The sequence below is a fragment of the Balearica regulorum genome, chromosome 3 (genome assembly GCF_011004875.1).
Source record: "Balearica regulorum gibbericeps isolate bBalReg1 chromosome 3, bBalReg1.pri, whole genome shotgun sequence".
NCBI lineage: Eukaryota > Metazoa > Chordata > Aves > Gruiformes > Gruidae > Balearica > Balearica regulorum.
This window is the reverse complement of record NC_046186.1, coordinates 114860280-114879350: the sequence shown is the minus strand read 5'-3', so window position 1 is coordinate 114879350 and position 19071 is coordinate 114860280. Positions and strand designations below refer to the sequence as shown.

The window sequence follows — 19071 nt, the reverse complement described above, 5'->3', positions numbered from 1 at the left end:
AATTTGAACATCTCAGTCCACGAGGTCTGGAAAGTACTTTCTCTGTCCCCTGACACTACAGGCTCACACTAATGTGAGGAATTATGACAGTAAGGTCAATATTCCAAACATATAAACCAGCACTTAAGTATTTGTGGAAATCTTTGCTTGACTATTTAAAAGCAGCTTCTAGTCTTGCCTAGAAGATTTATTTAAGCTCATTTTGCATAGGAAGGAAGATGAGCCACACTCATACCATTAACTGTTAACTGCTGTCTAGTGAGCTCCAAAGCCATCCAACTGGACCATCACTGCACAAAATTCTTGTCTGACTAAACAAATACTTAAGACAATTCCCAAGGATCTTTCTCTTGCCTCTTCCCATTAAAAGATAGAAGGAAGAAGGAAAAGAAGAGACAAGACATCTTCAGGTAAAGTCAAAATCACAATGGGGATCCACCCCAGATTAAAATGTCACCATTTTCAGGGCTGATCTCAAGCGCCTCAGTCAGCTAACAACAGTGTCAGCAGGTAACATTCAGCACCCAGAGTTGAGTTGGAAGTTGGAAAACAGCTCTTGAGAAATACTGAAACAAAATTAAAAAAAAAAAAAAATCCACACCAGCAACCAAAACCACACCACTAAGTCACAGATGCCAAGCTAATAAATGCACCGTCCTCTGCACGATAGCAACAACGCCAGCTAAGAAAAATCAGAGTACAGAACAAAACCAACAGGTCCAAGATGCAGCAAAGCACTCATCAAGACAGACAAGCACCCCATGCAGCTGCTTCTGCTTCAATGGGCAGGCAAGAGAAAGCGAGGGGAGGCAAGACAAATGCATGCAGACCCAACAATACAAAACAAGGAACATCCTATTTCAGCACCACCAACTTACTCTGCCATTTGTGCGGCAACATGAGCTGCTTCTTACCATTTTTTGGTGCACTCAACCATCAATTCCTGGTAAGAGGCCACAAACTGGAACTTGGATGCATGTTTCCCAACACGCTGCAGTCTTTTCCAAACTGAAGCCATGACGGTGAGAAATACCAGTCCTCTTACACAGTAGCAACTCTGCGAATACCAATGTAGGTTTAAGAGTGTGTGTGCTCAATACTAGCAAATTTATGTACAGATACAGTAAAAACAGTGCTCAAGAAGCTTGATGGGATGTCTACAATTCATATTCTGCCTCTCCCTTCTTCATGGTAAATCCAGTCAAGCTGAATGGCTCATCACCAGCCAGGAGCAGCATGCAATAGGAGCAGACAGGTAATTGAAAAGAAGTTCTCTCATGGAATCATCATTCCTCACGCTGCAGATGATGCGGAGACTGCTGGACTAGAAGACAAATAAGACGGGGGGAGAAAGCATTGGTTAGTATACTACGTACTACAGTGCTGCAATTGCATGTGATCTCGTACCTTTCAAACAAACAATTACAACAAACCACAAACACATACCCCCTTCCTGTTGTCATCCTCCCCTCCAATTAAATAAATAAATAAGAATGCTGCAGCAATTTCAGGAATTCAAACCACGAGTCTGTTTGGAAACATCAACATGTCCTTTTATCAGCACTATCATAATTGGCAACAACAACAAAAAAGGGCAGGTCAGGGCCACACCGAATCCTTATGAAGCATCTCCAGGAAGCAATGCAAAGTGGCCGAGGTGCTGCCAATATGCACCCAGAGGGAGAGACACAGGGAGATGAAGACAAGTTCTTTGTCTTGATGACAAAAGGTGTAACAGTTGTTTCCTCTTCACACACACACACCCTCTCTTTCCAAGGAGAAGGAACAGCCAAGAAGCTGGCAAGGGAGTGTTATTACTTAAATGCCTGTGCCAGGGTGAGGATGAGGATGAAAGAGGAAGGGGCATTTCCTGAACCCTGGCTGCCCAAGATTCCCCATCTTCCTTGCTGCATCATATTGAAATGGAAATGCCTCTCCATCCTGAACTGAGAAGCGCTCATCAGGGAGATGAAAAGAGAGAAACCCAGATGGGTCTTCTCCATCCAAAGGAAAGCAACATCTCTGCTGGGTGCGGAGGAAAAAGCCTCTTCATTAGGAACGTGAGGAAGCAAAAGGTGGCCGCACCTGGCAAGAAGGCTGGGTAGGATGGCATCAAAGCCGGCAAGGAGGCAATCTAGGATCCAGGAATGTCCCCCTGGAGGGGGCCGTCCCCACGGAGCCCCGGGGCGAGGAGCGCTCCGCTCCACCTCACCAGCCCCTGTCACCTCAGCGCCCGGCCCGCCGACACAGCGCCCCCCGCTCCCCCCCCCCCGCAGCCGTTGGCCAAGAGCCGTTGGGGTTTAAAAATTAAAACACCAACGGCGGGGAGCAAGCCGGCGGGGGGGGAGGGGGGAGAGGTGGCTCAGGGAGCTGGAGGGGAAGAGACGCGGGGCAGCGCGGGCGGCTCCCTCCGCGCCGCGGCACTCACCTGTCCCCGGCTCTTCACGGGCGGTCCCCACCGGGCGGACACAGGCACCACACAGCAGGCGAGAGGCAGTGCCGCCGCTGCCCATTACTGCGACAGCCCCGCCGGCAGCAGCGCCCTGCGACTGTCCCCGTCCTCTGGCAGCGTCATAGCAAGCACCGGGCACAGTCCGCTTCTCCTCACCCCGCCGACCAGGCGGCCAGCCCAGGTCCACCACTCCTCACGCCACCACCATCGCCCTCCTGCCGGCGTTGCGCCTCGCCTCAACCAGTCCGCCGCTCCCCCCGCCCCCGGCGCAGCCCGCCCCCGCCCCGCCATTGGCCCTATCGTGCGTCCTCCACAGCCCACTGGCTGCTACCCCCTGTCAATCACCTGTGGGCGAGAGGGGCGATCCTCGCGCAATGGGGAGAGGGAGGTAGTGAGAGAAGATCTCTTCTCCCGCCCCCAACTCAATCTTTTTTCTGACTGGTCACAGCGCCCGAGGAGGCGGGGTTCCTTGTGAGAAGCTACTCGATAGGTGACTACGGCCGCCTGTCACCGCAAAAGCGTCCGGCGATTGGCGGCAGCGCTTCCTAAAGTCGCGGCGTGGGCGAGGAGCGGGCTGTCAGGGGAGGGGTGTGGCGCAGCGGCGGCTGGCAGCGGCCTTGGGAGCCCGCCGTCGCCGGCTTAGGGCTCGGGAATGGCGGGCGCGGGCGGACTGTGCTGCTGGGCAAGGCCGCTCCCGGGCCGGGAGGAGCGGTGGGGGGCCTAGTGGGAGGGACGGGATGGGGCGGGGCGGAGCCCCGGAGGGAGCCCCCGATGCCGCCTGTCAGGTGGGCGCGGGGTGGCTGAGGGGAGGGAGCGGCCGCGGGGCGCGGATCGAGGCTGTGCGAAGGGAGGGAAAACCACCGCGAGGGACGGTAACGGCGGCGGGGTCCAGCGCCAAGCCTGACCCGCATCCTGCAGCGTGGGCCCTGGTCCTGGAGCTGCCCTGGAGTTCTTACGGGGATGGGAACTTTAATGGACATGAAATACGAAATTAACGCACGCAGGGTGATACTTCTTCGCTGGTTTAACTTCATTATGTGCTCTGTGAACTTCACCCAAACACCAGGGTTTGGATGTTCTGCACAGTTTTATGTAAAAGTATCCACCGGGGAAAAGGTAGCAACGAGGGGGGTGATCCCCGTGGGAGGTGGGCTGGGAATTTCCCATGACAGGCTGGCTGAACACTCCTGAAGTGCTGTGCCCTTCAGGGGGTGTCGGGAGTCAGAGGTAAGCCTCTGGTGTTAGGTTCCGGTGTTAATCTAAAATGAAATGGTGGTTCATTCTGGCTCAAAGAGAAAATACCACGCTGCTTTCTGCACACTTGCCTTCTGAAGCCTCACCTTACACCCATACAGGTGCATTAAGTCTTGGATCCCAAAGCACTGTTTGCAACAAGTAGATTCCAGAATCAGGGTACCGTGGTTGTGTGAGATGCTGTAGGAGCTAATCTGAAACCTATCCACCAGGCAAGTAAGAAACTAAGCCAGCTGCCAAGTGGAAGCACAGGGAAATAAGAAAGATAATGCAGTGGAGGTCTGAGAGCAGCTGTGAAATTGAAGCCTCAGGGCATTGCGGTCTTCCTCTATGTTCTTTCCCATGACAAACCAAATGGAGTCCAAGCCTGATCCACAGAGTGGGAAGCTTCTTATCCCAGTCTTTTCCTTTTCTTCCCTAAGCTGCCTCTCTCTGTGCTGGCATATCGCAGAGGCTGCCAGCATTCAGTGGCTGCAGTGGAAGGAATGAAAGAATGCCTGTGGATGGCCACGGGCCTAAGCTGAACTAAGTTACTCTGGAGAGGGTGAATATTTGGGCTATTAAAAAGGTCAGCCCTTTGCTTATAATGTGTGAGTCTTCATTGCTTTGCCTTCTCTCAAGACAGATTTACTTACCCAAGCTGCAACTGTCCTGGAAGAGGCAGTGATCTTCCTCCTGAAAGTGTTACATGAAATGTGAAAGACAGTTGTACTAATACAGATTTTCTTGGAAATGTTCTTTTTTTTTCTGAATATTTTTGAAGTTATAATTTGAAGATTTTGCACCTTTGTCTAAGATTTCTAGCCCAGTTTTGCAGCTGCTCTGCACACACAGAGTAATTTCAGCACACTTGAGGGAGACATTACTGGTTTTTCAAGTGCAGATCACCTGCTCAGGATTTGGAAAATGAGGCCAGGATTTCCAGAACATGTCAGACTGAGAACACGCATCCTGGAGTGCACATCTGCTTGGTTCTGATTTGGAAAATACCAGAAGGAAATCTGGCAGCTGTAAAGTGGATCAAAGTAATTTAAAATGCCAGTGGCCCTGAGGAGATCCTTGGTCCCTCATACCAGGGAAATGTCAAGTAGTCAGTTGTACTGATTTTACTTCAAAAGTTGTCATTATTCTGTGTATATTAACAAGAGTTAATCTGTAAGCTTCTCTGATTTATCTTCTGAACACCATGTAGCATCCAGGCTAATTCCTAAGATGTATCTTTGGCCAAGATTTTCTTTTCCTCAGAGACAGACATTTTCTGTCCTGTGAAATAAACACAGAAGGTCTGGTGGTTTGTTTGGTGACTTGTGTTTCAAACATCATTATTTATTAACATTTTCCATTTCCTTCATAGCTTTCGGATTCAAGTTACACCAGGCCTAAGAAGTACACGGCACAAGGCTGCCTTTTCCTTCGTTGCATGGGGAGAGTTGTAACATAGGCAATTATCCCATAGATTATCTATTTATTTTACAGCTTTTAACCGTAGCAACCCTCAGCTCTTACAATTGTGGGCAATGCTTTAGGAGATTTCAAAGGGTGTGAGCAATTACTCTGGAAAGAAGAGCAAGACCTTCAGCTGCAGATTGGAAGCTAGAGGCCACCGCAGCGTTCTCAGGTTACTGGACTGAGACCTAGACCTGACCAACTCAAAAGCCCTTTTAACTTCTGTTGGCAGCTCACAGCCCAAAGGAACCAATATTTAGCAAAAAGGGACTAGCAGGGGCATGGATGGAGAACCCCATACCCTCTCCCCTGGTCAGAGCACTCTGATGGATCGGGGAGGAAACCCTTGTTGACTTCATTACCATATTGGAAAGCTCTCATGACAGGTCCTGCGAGCTGTAAGCCTGATTTGTGCCAGTGATCCAGCAGAAACCATAGCTCAACTATAGAGCACGGATCAGGATCTGAGCCAAAATCTAGGGAAACGGTCACATTTTTACTTAATCCAATATGAGCTTGATGAAAACAAGCAAAGCTAGTTACACCAAAATGCCCAATACTCACTTTTAAGGTCAATAGCTGAACTCTCACATGACTCCCAGAAGGGTCCTCCTGATTATGAACAAAATGATGCATCATTTTATGTACTGTGTCAAAGATGTTCTCTTCTGCAAGCAGGAAAAATAGCCATGTGATGAATAGGCAAATGCTGTTTTATTATTTCAAGATATAGAATGTGTATGATCCAATCTATTTAAATCATATTCCTGTCAAAACTGCTGCCTCCCTTGCCTAAGGAAGGAAAGCTGAGAAAGTATATTTGTGTGTATTTGAGCATGCCCTCATCTTTGTCATTCTGGAAATGGCATGGAGCAGGATGCCAAGAGCTGCACAAATTGGGAAGTTGGCCCAGAGAGTCCCCAGAGCAATCTGACCCAGTTCTTTATAAGCAGCTGGTTCCACCAAGGACACCCTTACTATCCAAAAATATATGCTTGTGCTCTGTGGCTCCCTTTCCCACCCCCCACCCCCCCATGGTGACACTAAAATATGCAGCCTCCTTCACAATCTCCACAGAAATCACAATATTTATTTTTTTCTTTTTTTTTACTCCAGCTCCCTGGCTTTGGCCTGATGGTGGTAGATTGCAAGCTTCCTGGTCCAAGTAGAAAGATGATCTATGCTCTATTTATGTTATTCACTGTTAAGCTTTAAAGCTATACAGCCTCTCCCTTATCCTTCAATGTCTCGTCATCAGCATGACTAAGGACAGGTTGTTCACCAATAAAGAAATGACCTTTGCCAGAAATAGCTATCATTATAAATCTCAGTTTCCCTGTCCTTCTGTATATGAGCTTGCAGAAATGTCACTGAGGAAATCAACTAATTGGATTGTGTCAAATTTGTAAGAGCATTCTGCTTTTTGAGGCAATGGGCTATGCACATGAGGTTACCCTCACCTGCTACATTTTAAACTTGTATTTCTAGATCCCATCAAAAGTTTGATCCCATGTTAACAAAAGGAGTGGAGAATTTACACTCTCAGTAGATCCAGGTAAAGTACCATCCTCCTGGTCCTCAATACATGTCACTAACTGATGTGTGATGCCTTAAAATACAGTTCTGTAACACGTAATGCTCACCAAGTTCACAAGCACGCTTGTCTGCTCTTTTTCTTTGTTTCTTTCCATCCTAACAGTAATTAAAAAAAATGTGTATCATAGCACATTATAAAAATACATGCAGCAACAAAACAATTTTTTTAATCCTCCCTTCTTCTTTTGTTTCTTGTTTGTTGCTGGAAAAATTCCACTCAGCTGCTTTTTCACACGATCTGATGACACCCAACAGCCATTCTGTATTAAAGGGAAAAAATGTTTTAAATATTCCCTCTGCTAGATATTGGTGACAATTGGGAATGGGGAGAAGGAATACCCCATTTTACTTGTGCAATGAAAGCTCAACTTTGAGACTGGCAGCTGAGAAAAGGTGATTTCCACATTGCAGAATTAGATAGCCCAGTTACTATTATAGCCTGTAATGAAATCATACAATTTCAGCAATACTCCCAGCTGTGCTTAAGGCACTAGGGTAAAAACATCACAGTTTGTTCTTGCCTTACCAGCAAAAGATGTAGATTTTAGGATGGGCTCTGGTGGACTCATGTTTTGTTAACACTCTGACTTTGGCCAAGGCAAGCAGGCCAGCCTGGCGCTTACCTACCAACCAGCTTCCCTGCACAGCATTCCTAGCCCAGGCCAGGTCCCAGCCCAAGGTGCTGAGCTGTGTGCAGGTATCTATCTGCCCTGTTCTACCTCCTAATCCAGGGCCTGCCACCCCAGAGAGCAGGTTTGTACCAGCTCTGCTGCCAAGGGTAATCTGCAGAGACAGGGGCTGGGTTAACTCACCACCACCTCTTTTTTTTATGAATTCTTTATTCTCCCATTCTCCTGCTGTGGCTGGAGTCCACACTGGTACATGGCGAGACCCTGCTATGCTGCAGCCAGACAGCGAGTGCCTCCCCTCCAGGGTCTGTGCCAGAAGGGGTACCCAAAAGGCCCATTCCCTGGGTGGCAGCCTCATGTCACAGCCCTTTTGATCTCCTGTGACCAGCTTCATTATGCCACCCCCAGAGGCACTAGGTACTCCTACCCTACCTAACCCCGCTGCCCAAAATCTTGTAGGTAAAGACAACCAGGCTGGTTCAAAATGAGCGAATGAAAAACATCCTCACCTGTCTTTCCTTTATCTCCCCTCTCTTGTCTGGCTGAAATTCTTCTCAAACCACTCAGCAGTAAGGGGCATGTTGTATTTATCTGCAGACGAGGTCAAGGACTGGAGTCACATTCCTGAAATGCAGAAGCCGCAATGCAGTTCAGTCTGTGGAGGCAAGACAAAAGATGGGGTATTGGTGGTGGAGGCCTACACACTACAGACAGCAGTTCCCTGTTCTGTATCATAAAACTCTGGATTATTTCTGCTTTTTCCAAGCTTATTAACAATTCTGCTGTTAGCCAGCTTGCAATGGTCTGAATGAGTTTTGTCATTAACCTTTTGATATCCTTGAGAATTGTGTACATCTCTTAGTGGCCCCAGTTCCTCTCTTCTTAAAAAAAAAAAAAAAAAAAAGGAAAAAAAAAGAAGCAGCCTGTACTTTGTCCATAAATAACAACTTTCGATCTTTTATCATGCTTAGTGTCTCCTGTACCTTTTCCACTCCTTCAGTACCCTTCCTGTGTGGTCTCCCTAGCCTTTTTGCAAAGTATAATTATGCTTGTATAGGACATCCTGCAGCACTAATGAGGTAAAGAATGCCTTTGTCCCTCTCTTTTTAAAATAAACATCACATAGCGTGCCCAGCAGGACTAGGGAAGTGATTGTCCCCCTGTACTCAGCACTGGTGAGGCCACACCTCAAGTACTGTGTTCAGTTTTGGGCCCCTCCTACAAGAAGGACATTGAGGTGCTGGAGCATGTCCAGAGAAGGGCAATGAAGCTGGTGAAGGGTCTAGAGGACAAGTCTTGTGAGGAGTCGCTGAGGGAACTGGGGCTGTTTAGTCTGGAGAAAAGGAGCCTGAGGGGAGACCATATCGCTCTCTACAGCTACCTGAGAGGAGGCTGTAGCCAGGTGGGTGTTGGTCTCTTCTCCCAAGTAACAAGCGACAGGACAAGAGGAAATGGCTTCAAGTTGAGTTAGTGGGGGTTTAGATTAGATAATTTCTTCACTGCAAGAGTTGTCAAGCATTGGAACAGGCTGCCCAGGGAAGTGGTTGAGTCACCATTCCTGGAGGTATTTAAAAGACGTGTAGATGCGGTGCTTGGGACATGGTTTAGTGGTGGACTTGGCAGTGTTAGGTTAATGGTTGGACTTGATGATCTTAAAGGTCTTTTCCAACCTAAATGATTCTATGATTCTACGATTTCTTACCAAATAATCCAGCTGTTAATTTAAGATGCCCTTCATAAATGATGATCTTGATTCTCTGGAACTGTTCACTTTTTCTCATTGTAATAATTCTTTTCTTCTTTTCTACATTTCTTTTCAACTTTGGACATGGCCTTCTGTTTTAACATATACTTTTTTCATAATCTAATTGCTTGTTACACAGACTGCCACCAACAGTCTGTGGAGACAGTTGAAAGTGAAAGGGCCAAACTTCAGACAAGATTAAGACAGGGAGCAACCTATGGCTAGGATTTGGAAAAAGCATTTCAGATAGGTGCAGCAGCACAAATGAGAAAGCGACACTCTTTCTCCACAGACAGAGATTAAGAAGAGGAAGACCCTTTTCTAAGAGCTATGGAAGAAAATACAAGATGTAGCAAGTTCAGAGGACGACTTTCTTCCTAGCTCCCATACACATACCCATTCTACACGATGCTGAATATGTCAAATCTCTGATTAACCAACTGTAGATGCTTCATGGAGGCATCTAAGGAAACTGCAGATTCAAAGGTGGGAAGGTCAAGGAGTAAAAGCTGTACTGCCCATACATTTTTTTCTACTGAGATCCTGTTTATTAGAAAATGCGTAGCTGGACATGCAATCAGAATACTGAACTGGAAAAATTTAAAGCATTTAAACTGTATTTCTGTAACTCTGCATAAATGCCAGAGAAATCATAAAATGTAATACAGCTGTCTCTAATGATTATGCAGGAAATTCCTCTTTGCCCAAATATAATATCATATGTCACCTTTAAAGAGAACGCCTAGTTAACTTTGGATCTACACCATCAGTCATCCAGCAGTACATCAGTAATAGAGGTATGCTTCCTTGGAGACATTATCAATGCACAGACCATCATAGATCAAATCTGAGGCCTTCTTGGAAGCCAGTATAGAAGTAATTACCTTGCAGATGTGATAAGACAATCTATTATGCAAACTGGTGCTCCTACCAGACTAAGAGGAAATTTGTATCTAACAACTTGTACAACCAGAATCCCAAACATCATACAAAAGGACATCAGTGTTTGACAAAAAGAATCTCAAAGCGCAAAGTAGGAATAGGTGTATGTGGTGTTGCCTTTGTCCTGCAGAAGATTTGTAGTTAGCAAAGTTACAGCTAATGAAAATGAGCCCCATGGACCTATTCATGTATGCAAGACACACAAGTGGACAAGTGTTTGTAGACTTTGGTCGTAGTGTTGGGCAGGTGTGAGACTGTGGATAGAATCAGTTTTGAAAGGACAAGCAATTCATTGTGTTTTTAAACTGACTGCAAAGTTTTATGCTCCAACTTTTAAAATCTCAGCAGCCACTCAGTTTAGATAAATATCTCTAGTTAATCTGGAAATGAAACAAAATAATCACAGCTGAGTTAGGTAATTCCAGACTCAGAAACTGCTCTTCAATATGTCCAGATTAACCCATGTGGATTTAAATGGTGTTGCAAGTTATTTTTAGCTGAATGTATTACCTTATCACTAATCTCCCCATATGCTTGTTAAACTGTATACATTAAAGTCACACTTTCAGAAAACACGGGGACAGTTAGTTTTCAAAATTCTGCATGCAGCAACACTGTGGTCAACTTCATCCATATAAAATGGTGTCAGTTTGCTTACTAGGTCCTCCACAAAACATGCATCAGGCCACACAGAAAAGGTACCTCTTGCAGGTGGTCCTGGTATGATGGCAAAGAGAACATCCTGGTGCATATGCGCTGGCATGGGTGTGGGCTGAAATCCAGCTGGCAATCATTCATTAAACACTTCTAACAAATAAACCTAACAAATTCCTAACAGCCCAAAAGTCTGCTACTATATACTGTTGGCAGCCCCACACTAGGAAAAAAATATGCAAATGTTGTCTAATTCATGTGGTGCTTTCACTTACACAGAGTGCCAACCACCTCAAGCTACAGAATGAGACCACCATTCTTCAGCACCTTCCAGATCTGTACAGACTCACTGGCTGCCCTGAGGACCCCAAAAACACTTTTTCCAAGGGGAAAAAAGGTACATTAAAAATGTAAGGTAATAACCTAAATTCTCCAGTAGTGATATCCAGGATAACTTAGGGAGTGCATGGTTGAAGCACAGGAGAGAAAAAAAACCAGAGCTCTCTACAAATGGGATGTAGGACTCATTTTGCCAGATCATGATGGTGGTTGGGCTCCTCCAGTTTGCCCCACTTCAGAATCTCATTTTTGCTAAATTCCTCTGCAAGAGCTTGTGGAGGACATGCATCCTTACTGACTACATATCCCTAAGGCAAACTCCTCAGTGAGTCCCCAGCTGAAGGAGGAGGTTGCTTAATGTAGATATCTTTCATCCACAGTCTTGGGAAAGAACATTCAGATTTTTTTTCTCTGAATAGTTTTAGGAATCTTACTGAGTCTTCACACATGCCTAGAAGGAGTGAATGCTTTGCCAGCTCTGTAGAGGGACAATTAAAAAAAAAAAAAAAAAGGGAAATCTCTAGTTTGGGCTACTTTCTAACTGCAGCTGTGTGACACAGTGGTGCCTAGGGCCACCTTCAATCACTACTTTTGAAATGAAAGATCTAGGGGCACAAATGGGTTTATCTCCAGAGAAAGTAGGATCCCACCCAGCAAATGTGCTCTCAGCCCAGGGCAAGTGCTGGGAATGATTCCATCGCTGCATTCAGAGATGCAACCTAATCAGTCACCAAAATACCTTCCTTTCATCTCTAACCAGAGATCTGGAGCTCAGCAAAGGACCACAACAGCAAAGGGCTGGTAAAGGCATCTCAGCCTCTCTTTTCCTGGCAAAAATTCCTGTATCATCCAAGCTAGCAAAATCTGTCTGTTCTGGGAAACAATGGTTATATGAAACACTCTGGCAAAGCCCAGCAGAAATGACAGTTCAATGATGTTGAAAAGAAAACTATCAGAGAGAGATTAGTTTGTCTGACAGTCTTTCTTCATGCTCTCCACTGAAGAACAAGAGTCATTTCATGCATATTGAATTTACTTCTAGTGTGAATCAACCTGTCAGTAGGGCCGTAAGTGTTGCCGGGTTAAAAATGGGTGATTGCTGCTATCTGGCACCTGCTCTCTGCATGCCTCAGAGAGCCAAAGTTTTCTGCTACAAGCAATGCTCATTTTACACTGAAGCATCACATTTTTTTGATATAGCTTTCAGAACACTTCCTGCATTATCTATTAAAATCACAGAATCACACAATGGTTTGGGTTGGAAGGGACCTTAAAGATCACCTAGTTCCAACCCCCCTGCCATGGGCAGGGACACCCTCCACTAGACCACGTTGCCCAAAGCCCCATCCAACCCGGCCTTAAACATTTCCAGGGACGGGGCATCCACAACTTCTCTGGGCAACCTGTTCCAGTGCCTCACCACCCTCACAGTGAAGAATTTTTTTTACTTATATCTAATCTAAATCTTCCCTCCTTCAGCAGAAGGCCATTACTCCTTGTCCAAACCCTACATGCCCTTCTAAACAGTCCCTCTCCAGATTTCCTGTAGGCCCCCTTCAGGTATTGGAAGGCTGCAATTAGGTCTCGCTGGAGCCTTCTCTTCTCCAGGCTGAACAACCCCAACTCTCTTAGCGTGTCCTCGTAGGAGAGGTGCTCCAGCCCTCTGATCATCTTTGTGGCCCTTCTCTGGGCTTGCTCCAACAGCTCCATGTCCTTCTTATGCTGGGGACTCCGGAGCTGGATGCTCATGAGGGTGGAGTAGAGGGGCAGAATCACCTCCCTTGACCTGCTGGTCACACTTCTTTTGATGCAGCCCAGGATACAGCTGGCTTTCTGGGCTGCAAGCACACATTGCCGAGTCATGTTGGGCTTTTTGCCCATCAACACCCCCAAGTTGTTCTCCTCAGGGCTGCTCTCAGTCCATTCTCCACCCAGCCTGTAGCTGTGCTTGGGATTTCCCCAACCCATGTGCACTTGGCCTTGTTGAACTTCATGCAGTTCTCACAGGCCCACCTCTCCAGCCTGTCAGGGTCCCTCTGGATGGCATCCCTTCCTTCCAGCGTGTTGACTGCACCACACAGCTTGGTGTCGTCAGCAAACTTGCTGAGGGTGCACGCGATCCCACTGTTAATGTCATTGACAAAGATGTTAAAAAGTGCCGGTCCCAGTACTGACCCCTGAGGAATGCCACTTGTCACTGTTCTCCACTTGGACACTGAGTGCGACCATCCAGCCAATTCCTTATCCACCGAGTGGTCCATCCATCAAATCCATCTCTCTCCAATTTAGAGACAAGGATGTTGTGTAGGACATTGTCAAATGCTTTGCACAAGTCCAGGTAGATGACATCAGTTTGTCTTCCCTTATCCCCCAATGCTGTAACCCCATTGTAGAAGGCCACCAAATTTGTCAGACACAATTTGCCCTTAGTGAAGCCATGTTGGCTGTCACCAATCACCTCATTTTCCATGTGCCTGAACATACTTTCCAGGAGGATCCGCCCCATGAAGTTGCCGGACACAGACTGACTGGTCTGTAGTTCCCCAGGTCTTCCTTTTTCCCCTTTTCCAGTCAGTGGGAGCTTCACTGAACTGCCACAACTTCTCAAATATGATAGATAGTGGCTTAGCAACTTCATCCGCCGGTTGCCTCAGGACCTATGGATGCATCTCATCAGGTCCCATGGACTTGTGCACCTCAGGTTCTTCAGATGGTCTCAAACCTGATCTTCTACAGTGGTCAGGTCTTCATTCTCCCAGTCCCTGCCTTTGCCTTCTGCAACTTGGGTGGTGTGGCTAGAGCACTTGCCAGTGAAGACTGAGGCAAAAAAGTTGTTGAGTACCTCAGCCTTCTCCATATCCCGGGTAACCAGGTCTCCCGTTTCATTCTGGAGGGGGCACACATTTTCCCTAGTCTTCTTTTTATCACTGACATACCTATAGAAGCTTTTCTTGTCCTTGACGTCCCTGGCCAGATTTAATTCTATCAGGGCTTTAGCTTTCCTAACCTGATCCCTGGCTGCTCAGACAGCTTCTCTGTATTCCTCTCTGGCCACTTGCCCTTGCTTCCACACTCTGTAGGCTTCCTTTTTTTGTTTGACTTTGCCAAGGAGCTCCCTGTTCATCTATGCAGGCCTCCTGGCAGTTTTGGCTGACTTTTTCTTTGGGGGATGCGTCGCTACTGAGCTTGGAGGAGGTGATCCTTGAATATCAACCAGCTTTCTTGGGCCCCTCTTCCCTCCGGGGTTTTGTCCCATGGTAGTCTACCAAGCAGACTCCTGACAAGGCCAAAGTCTGCTCTCCCCAAGTCCAGGGTAGTGAGCTTGCTGTGTGCCCTCCTCACTGCCTTGAGGATCTTGAACTTCACCATTTCATGGTCACTGCAGCCAAGGCTGCCCTTGAGCTTCACATTCCCTACCAACCCCTACTTGTTAGTGAGAACAAGGTCCAGCATGGCATCTCTCCTTGTTAGCTCCTCTATCACTTGAAAAAGGAAGTTATCATCAATGCATTCCAGGAACCTCCTGGATTGCTTATGCCCTGCTCTGTTGTCCCTCCAACCACCCTGATATCTGTTGAAGTCCCCCATAAGGACCAGGGCTTGTGAACATGAAGCTGTTCCTATCTGTCTACAGAGGGCCTCATCCACCCTGTCTTCCTGGTTGGGTGGCCTGTACCAGACCTCCACTATAGTGTCCCCTGTCCCTGCCCTCCCTTTAATCCTGATCCCTAAGCTCTCAGTCAGCTCCTCATCTATCCCCGGGCAGAGCTGCACGCACTCCAGCTGGTCACTGACATAGAGGGCGACACCCTCTCCTCGTCTCCCCTGCCTGTCCTTCCTAAAGAGCCTGAATCCTTGGGCAAAAACATTTGCCTGAGTAAACCAAATGGGGGTCTGCAGGCCATGGTAACCTCAGACTCTAGTTATGGAGATGAAAAGAGGTAAGAGAGCAAATGTTGCCTGTTAACAGGGGTGGCAGTCCCAACTAATTTCTCACACCACTTTCCAGGTGAAATAGCCTGTGCTGCCGGATGTCTGGCACCATCTCTGTCTACATAACACAAGAAAACTTGACGACTGTTTCACCATAGCCATCCCTTGAATGCTGTGGTGTTGCAGCTTATGCAGAAACAATAATCCCTGAACAGACACAGAATTACGCTCCAACTGCTCTCTGCAGGTAGCAGATGTGTATCACACACTCATCATCCATTCTTCTCCCAAATCTAAGACATCCATGAACTCAAAGCTCAGACACAAAGTAATGCCTAGAAGTTTCAGGTCCTTTTTCTGATACCGGTAAGATGCCCAACACAAATGAGAGTGGTATGGATTTTGCCTCTGGCTCCTGCTGTTCTGCACACCATTCTGACAACGCAAAGGTGAAAGTAACCCAGCTGAACTTGTGGGTTGTGTCTTTCCTGGGAGTAGGCAAAACCCAGGAAGCAGTAGGAATGGTGTGTCATTTCCCAGCTGTGACAAAGATGGGGAAATGGACAGCACAGATAGGGGACTGGTGTGGTCCAGTCTGGCTTGGCAGCAGGAGTTCTTCTTTTGAGGCTGCAGCAACCGGCAATCCTGCTGCTTCTCTGTGCTGTGGCTCAGAAGCCCCACTCTGCAGTGCCTGGTGGCCTGCAGATGCGGGCGCCCAACACAGCAGCAACAGCTCCTAAGAGCTGGCCTAGGACAGCTGAGGGAAGATGGAGCCGCAGGAAGAGGCCTCCTGTGTCCTTCTGATCTGTGGAAGGAGCAGTGGGGTCCCAGCCAAGCACACTAATGACACATGTAGAGAAGCAGTTTGATTAAAGGTCTGAAAACGGCATCCATTCCCAGCTCTGCCAAAGGGTAGCTTATGTAGCCTCTTAGCTCTATCTGCAACAAGAGGATAACAACGCTTAAAATTACATTAAGGATTAAAATACTCAGGCACTTTGTGACGGACTAAGATATGCTACATACAAACAGTCAATAGGTAAGAAAAGACTTGCACTCTAGGTTTTGTGATCTCTAATGAAGTTCCCTTTCCAGTAGGCTAAAATCATTTTGTTGGGGGAGGAACAATTGATAAACAAATTCTACCATGCATTTGCATGCGATCTTTTTCTGCAAATAGCCAGAATGTGAGTGGATTTTCTCAGGACAGTGAAGAGCACTTCTTCCATCACAGGATTTTCTTTTGCCACCCTTCTAGTTGAGAGGGCAAATTGCAAAGGTGGTAAAACTACTCAACTTACAGTTACATGCTTCTATTGCTTATTTAAAGCATTGCCCAAACTACTCATTTTCCCTAGCATGAATCTTAGAATAGCTGAACCGAGTTTAGAACCTGAAACAGTCACAAAAGCAGGCCTGAAAAGTTTGGCTAAATTATAAGGAGCCAAACAAAGAGGCTCTGGCATCTAGCAAATTTAATAACTGTAGATGCACTTCAACTTGCTTAACCCACTACATCAGACAATGTTGACTTCATTGCTTACCGCAAAATCATGATGCATTCCTCAGTCCATGGCAGCATCACCTCAGTGAGACTAAAATAAAACTCACTGAAAGGTTTCATATAATGCCAAGGCTACAAGATCTCTAATGTAGTTTTCTTATTGGAGCAAGAGCCAAGTACAGCTTAAATTCGTTAGCTAATGGCCTGTGACAAAGAAGGACAAAGACAATTATTATGCACATCTCCCAGCTGATTGTTTCCACGTGAAGAAAATGCAACAAATTATTGTTCTCCTATATTAATGTACCATAAAGGATTACTATCATATCTATTAAAAAAAAAAACCCAAACCCCTATCCCTTTCAAAATGCAGACTAATGCTGGATAAATTTGATTTTTATAGATGAAAGCTTGGTGGAAAAAAAATCAAGATTTTATTAGAGCCATGGACAATCACATTACGTTTTCTATAATATGAGGACTTCACTACTGAATCAGGAAATTGATCTCAGGACATTTTTTTTCTCCTGAAGACTTACCAATTCCCTGAGCATCTCTCATGTATCTCAAACACTTATCCTTGGATATAATAGCCAGAGGCATTCTTAATAGCTGGTTTTATTTATAGAAAAGTCAGAAAAGATATACAATATGGAGTGTTAAAGATGAGTGAAAGCCTCCTACCTCTCTCAGTACCAGCTGTTGGTATATTTCTTGCACTTGGAACATGAGAGAAAAAGGAAGTCAGAGTAGCCATGCACCTGGAATGGTAAAAATCATTATTTCACTTTTGTTTCATTAACAAAATTTCACTTTCCATGAAACTTAAATTCAGGAAAATCATCATTCTGCAAGACCTCGAGACTCATAACAAGCATAAAAGCGCACAGAAAAATTAAATCAGATTTATGGTTGAATAGCCTGAAGACTATGGGTCTGTTTCTGAAATAAAGAAAATTATACCCTAATATGGAAAGGGTAAATCATCTCACCACTTTCAGCAAAATGTATGGTAGATCACACTCCTTCTAATTTTTTAATGCCAACAGGGAAAGCACTAAGGAGAGGATGTGTCACTTGAGTCTGCCAACAGCTGTAAATTCAGATTAAGCAGGACCCTGTCAGATCCACCACAGTTTCAGGGCCCCATCCTGTACTCATGTACATGCCTGAGTGGGCTGGCAGCTCTGACACGCTGCCAAGTCTCCAGGAGGCTGCTAACACCAGCTCCATGTCAGAAAGGGGCAAGATAACTCTATCGTCCAGATCGTGCAGTGAGATGCCTGACTGCTGGACACCTACTGCCAGTATCACCCAACAGCGGCCACTGCTTTCTCTTATTTTCAGTGGCAATTTGAGGTTTTCTGAAGCTGTGGCTGCTTCATCACCACTTGTCCCTTTCCAGAAAGGTGCTGGATAAGTATGTCAATAGAGACTTCTCCTAGCATTCAAGCATGACCCATGACTTTTTAACACCAAGCAAGCTTGCAAAGGAGCACAAAAGGCCTGGGTTTATGCACAATATTTTATGAAATCACACATTCTGGTAAGCATCCACCCATTGTTCTCAGAGACCACAAGGGACTACTCAGAAGCCCACTTCGAGCAGCAACCCATCCTCCTTCCCCTCTGTACTCACTCCCGGTTTGTCACTCACAGACACTCAAGGCCTCCCAGTTACCCTGGAGTTAACAGGTCATTCATGCAGGGCTCAAAAAAAACCAAAATTTGTCCCCTAGTGACAAGCACTTTGCCACACTTCCAGCAAAGGCTTTGTAATCCATCCTGAAATGAGAAAAGCTTAGGGTGAGTTCTAGTGTCCCAGCATGGCCCAGGCACGCAATTACAGCCTGTCCCAAGGGCTTTGATGTGTCCACTGTAAGGTTTTACCATGTTGTCCCCCTTATTCCACAAACCAGCCTTTGTACATTTTCTCTTTGCAGCTGACGCTTGTAATATAAGCCACTGAGGCTGTAATAAAATGCACAACATGGAGTATATATATGGAGTGTTACAGATTATGAAATTCAATGTCATTTTTTAGAAGTCATAAAAAAATTATCTCATTCCCAGTAGCCCCCCCCCCGAGAGACTTAGGAATATGTTTATACACCAAAATGTCAAAATCATAAAAAGCCTGATTTTCCACTATTTACTTTGCATTGTGGTGAGGTAGTTATTACATGACATTTCATAAATACAGTGACTCAGAAATAATTAGTATGCTGAATAACAAGCTTTCCACTACAATACAGTGCTATGCATTTTAAAACCCTGATTTTCATGAGGCACTTGCACAGTCTAGCTTAAATACTACAAATAAAAGTGAACTCTGAGGAAAAAAAATGCTGCTGTTGAGTTTTGTTCCGTTTTCTTTTCCTTTAAAGGGAGATATATTGATAGTAAAACCCCAGGGCTGCAGCAACAAGCAGCAGTAGCTGCGCATTTCCCAAAGGGCAGGGACAAAAGAGGCAGCATGTCTTGATGTTACGACATGAGGGAGAGGTTCCAAGAGAGCATCATGTTAGCAAGATTAAAATTAACACAAACGCTGAACAAAATCCTTCTTTGAAGGAAG

General features: G+C 45.9%; 1 protein-coding gene and 2 long non-coding RNA genes across 12 annotated transcripts in view; all 3 read right to left on the bottom strand.

Annotated features, from left to right (window-relative positions):
• Positions 1 to 19071, bottom strand: part of EHBP1 (EH domain binding protein 1) — a 382104-nt gene that overhangs the window by 228482 nt on the left and 134551 nt on the right. For 9 of the 10 annotated variants that reach the window (XM_075749663.1, XM_075749654.1, XM_075749656.1 and 6 more), the window contains exons 1-2: positions 2429 to 2685; positions 915 to 1324 (exon numbers count right to left, since the gene is read on the bottom strand). In XM_075749663.1, the coding sequence (XP_075605778.1) occupies positions 915 to 1018 (104 nt within the window). In that variant the 5' untranslated portion in view covers positions 1019 to 1324; positions 2429 to 2685. Of the gene's footprint in view, positions 1 to 914; positions 1325 to 2428; positions 2686 to 19071 lie in introns of those variants that run through there. The other variant, XM_075749655.1, reaches the window with a different exon arrangement.
• On the bottom strand, positions 4851 to 7528 carry LOC142601332 (uncharacterized). The gene is made up of 3 exons (XR_012834936.1): positions 6691 to 7528; positions 5713 to 5817; positions 4851 to 4969 (listed from the first exon to the last, which is right to left on the bottom strand). It is a non-coding gene; the product is annotated as an uncharacterized LOC142601332 (long non-coding RNA).
• LOC142601150 (uncharacterized) lies at positions 7694 to 18509 on the bottom strand. The gene is made up of 4 exons (XR_012834770.1): positions 18151 to 18509; positions 17178 to 17254; positions 16534 to 16697; positions 7694 to 8032 (listed from the first exon to the last, which is right to left on the bottom strand). It is a non-coding gene; the product is annotated as an uncharacterized LOC142601150 (long non-coding RNA).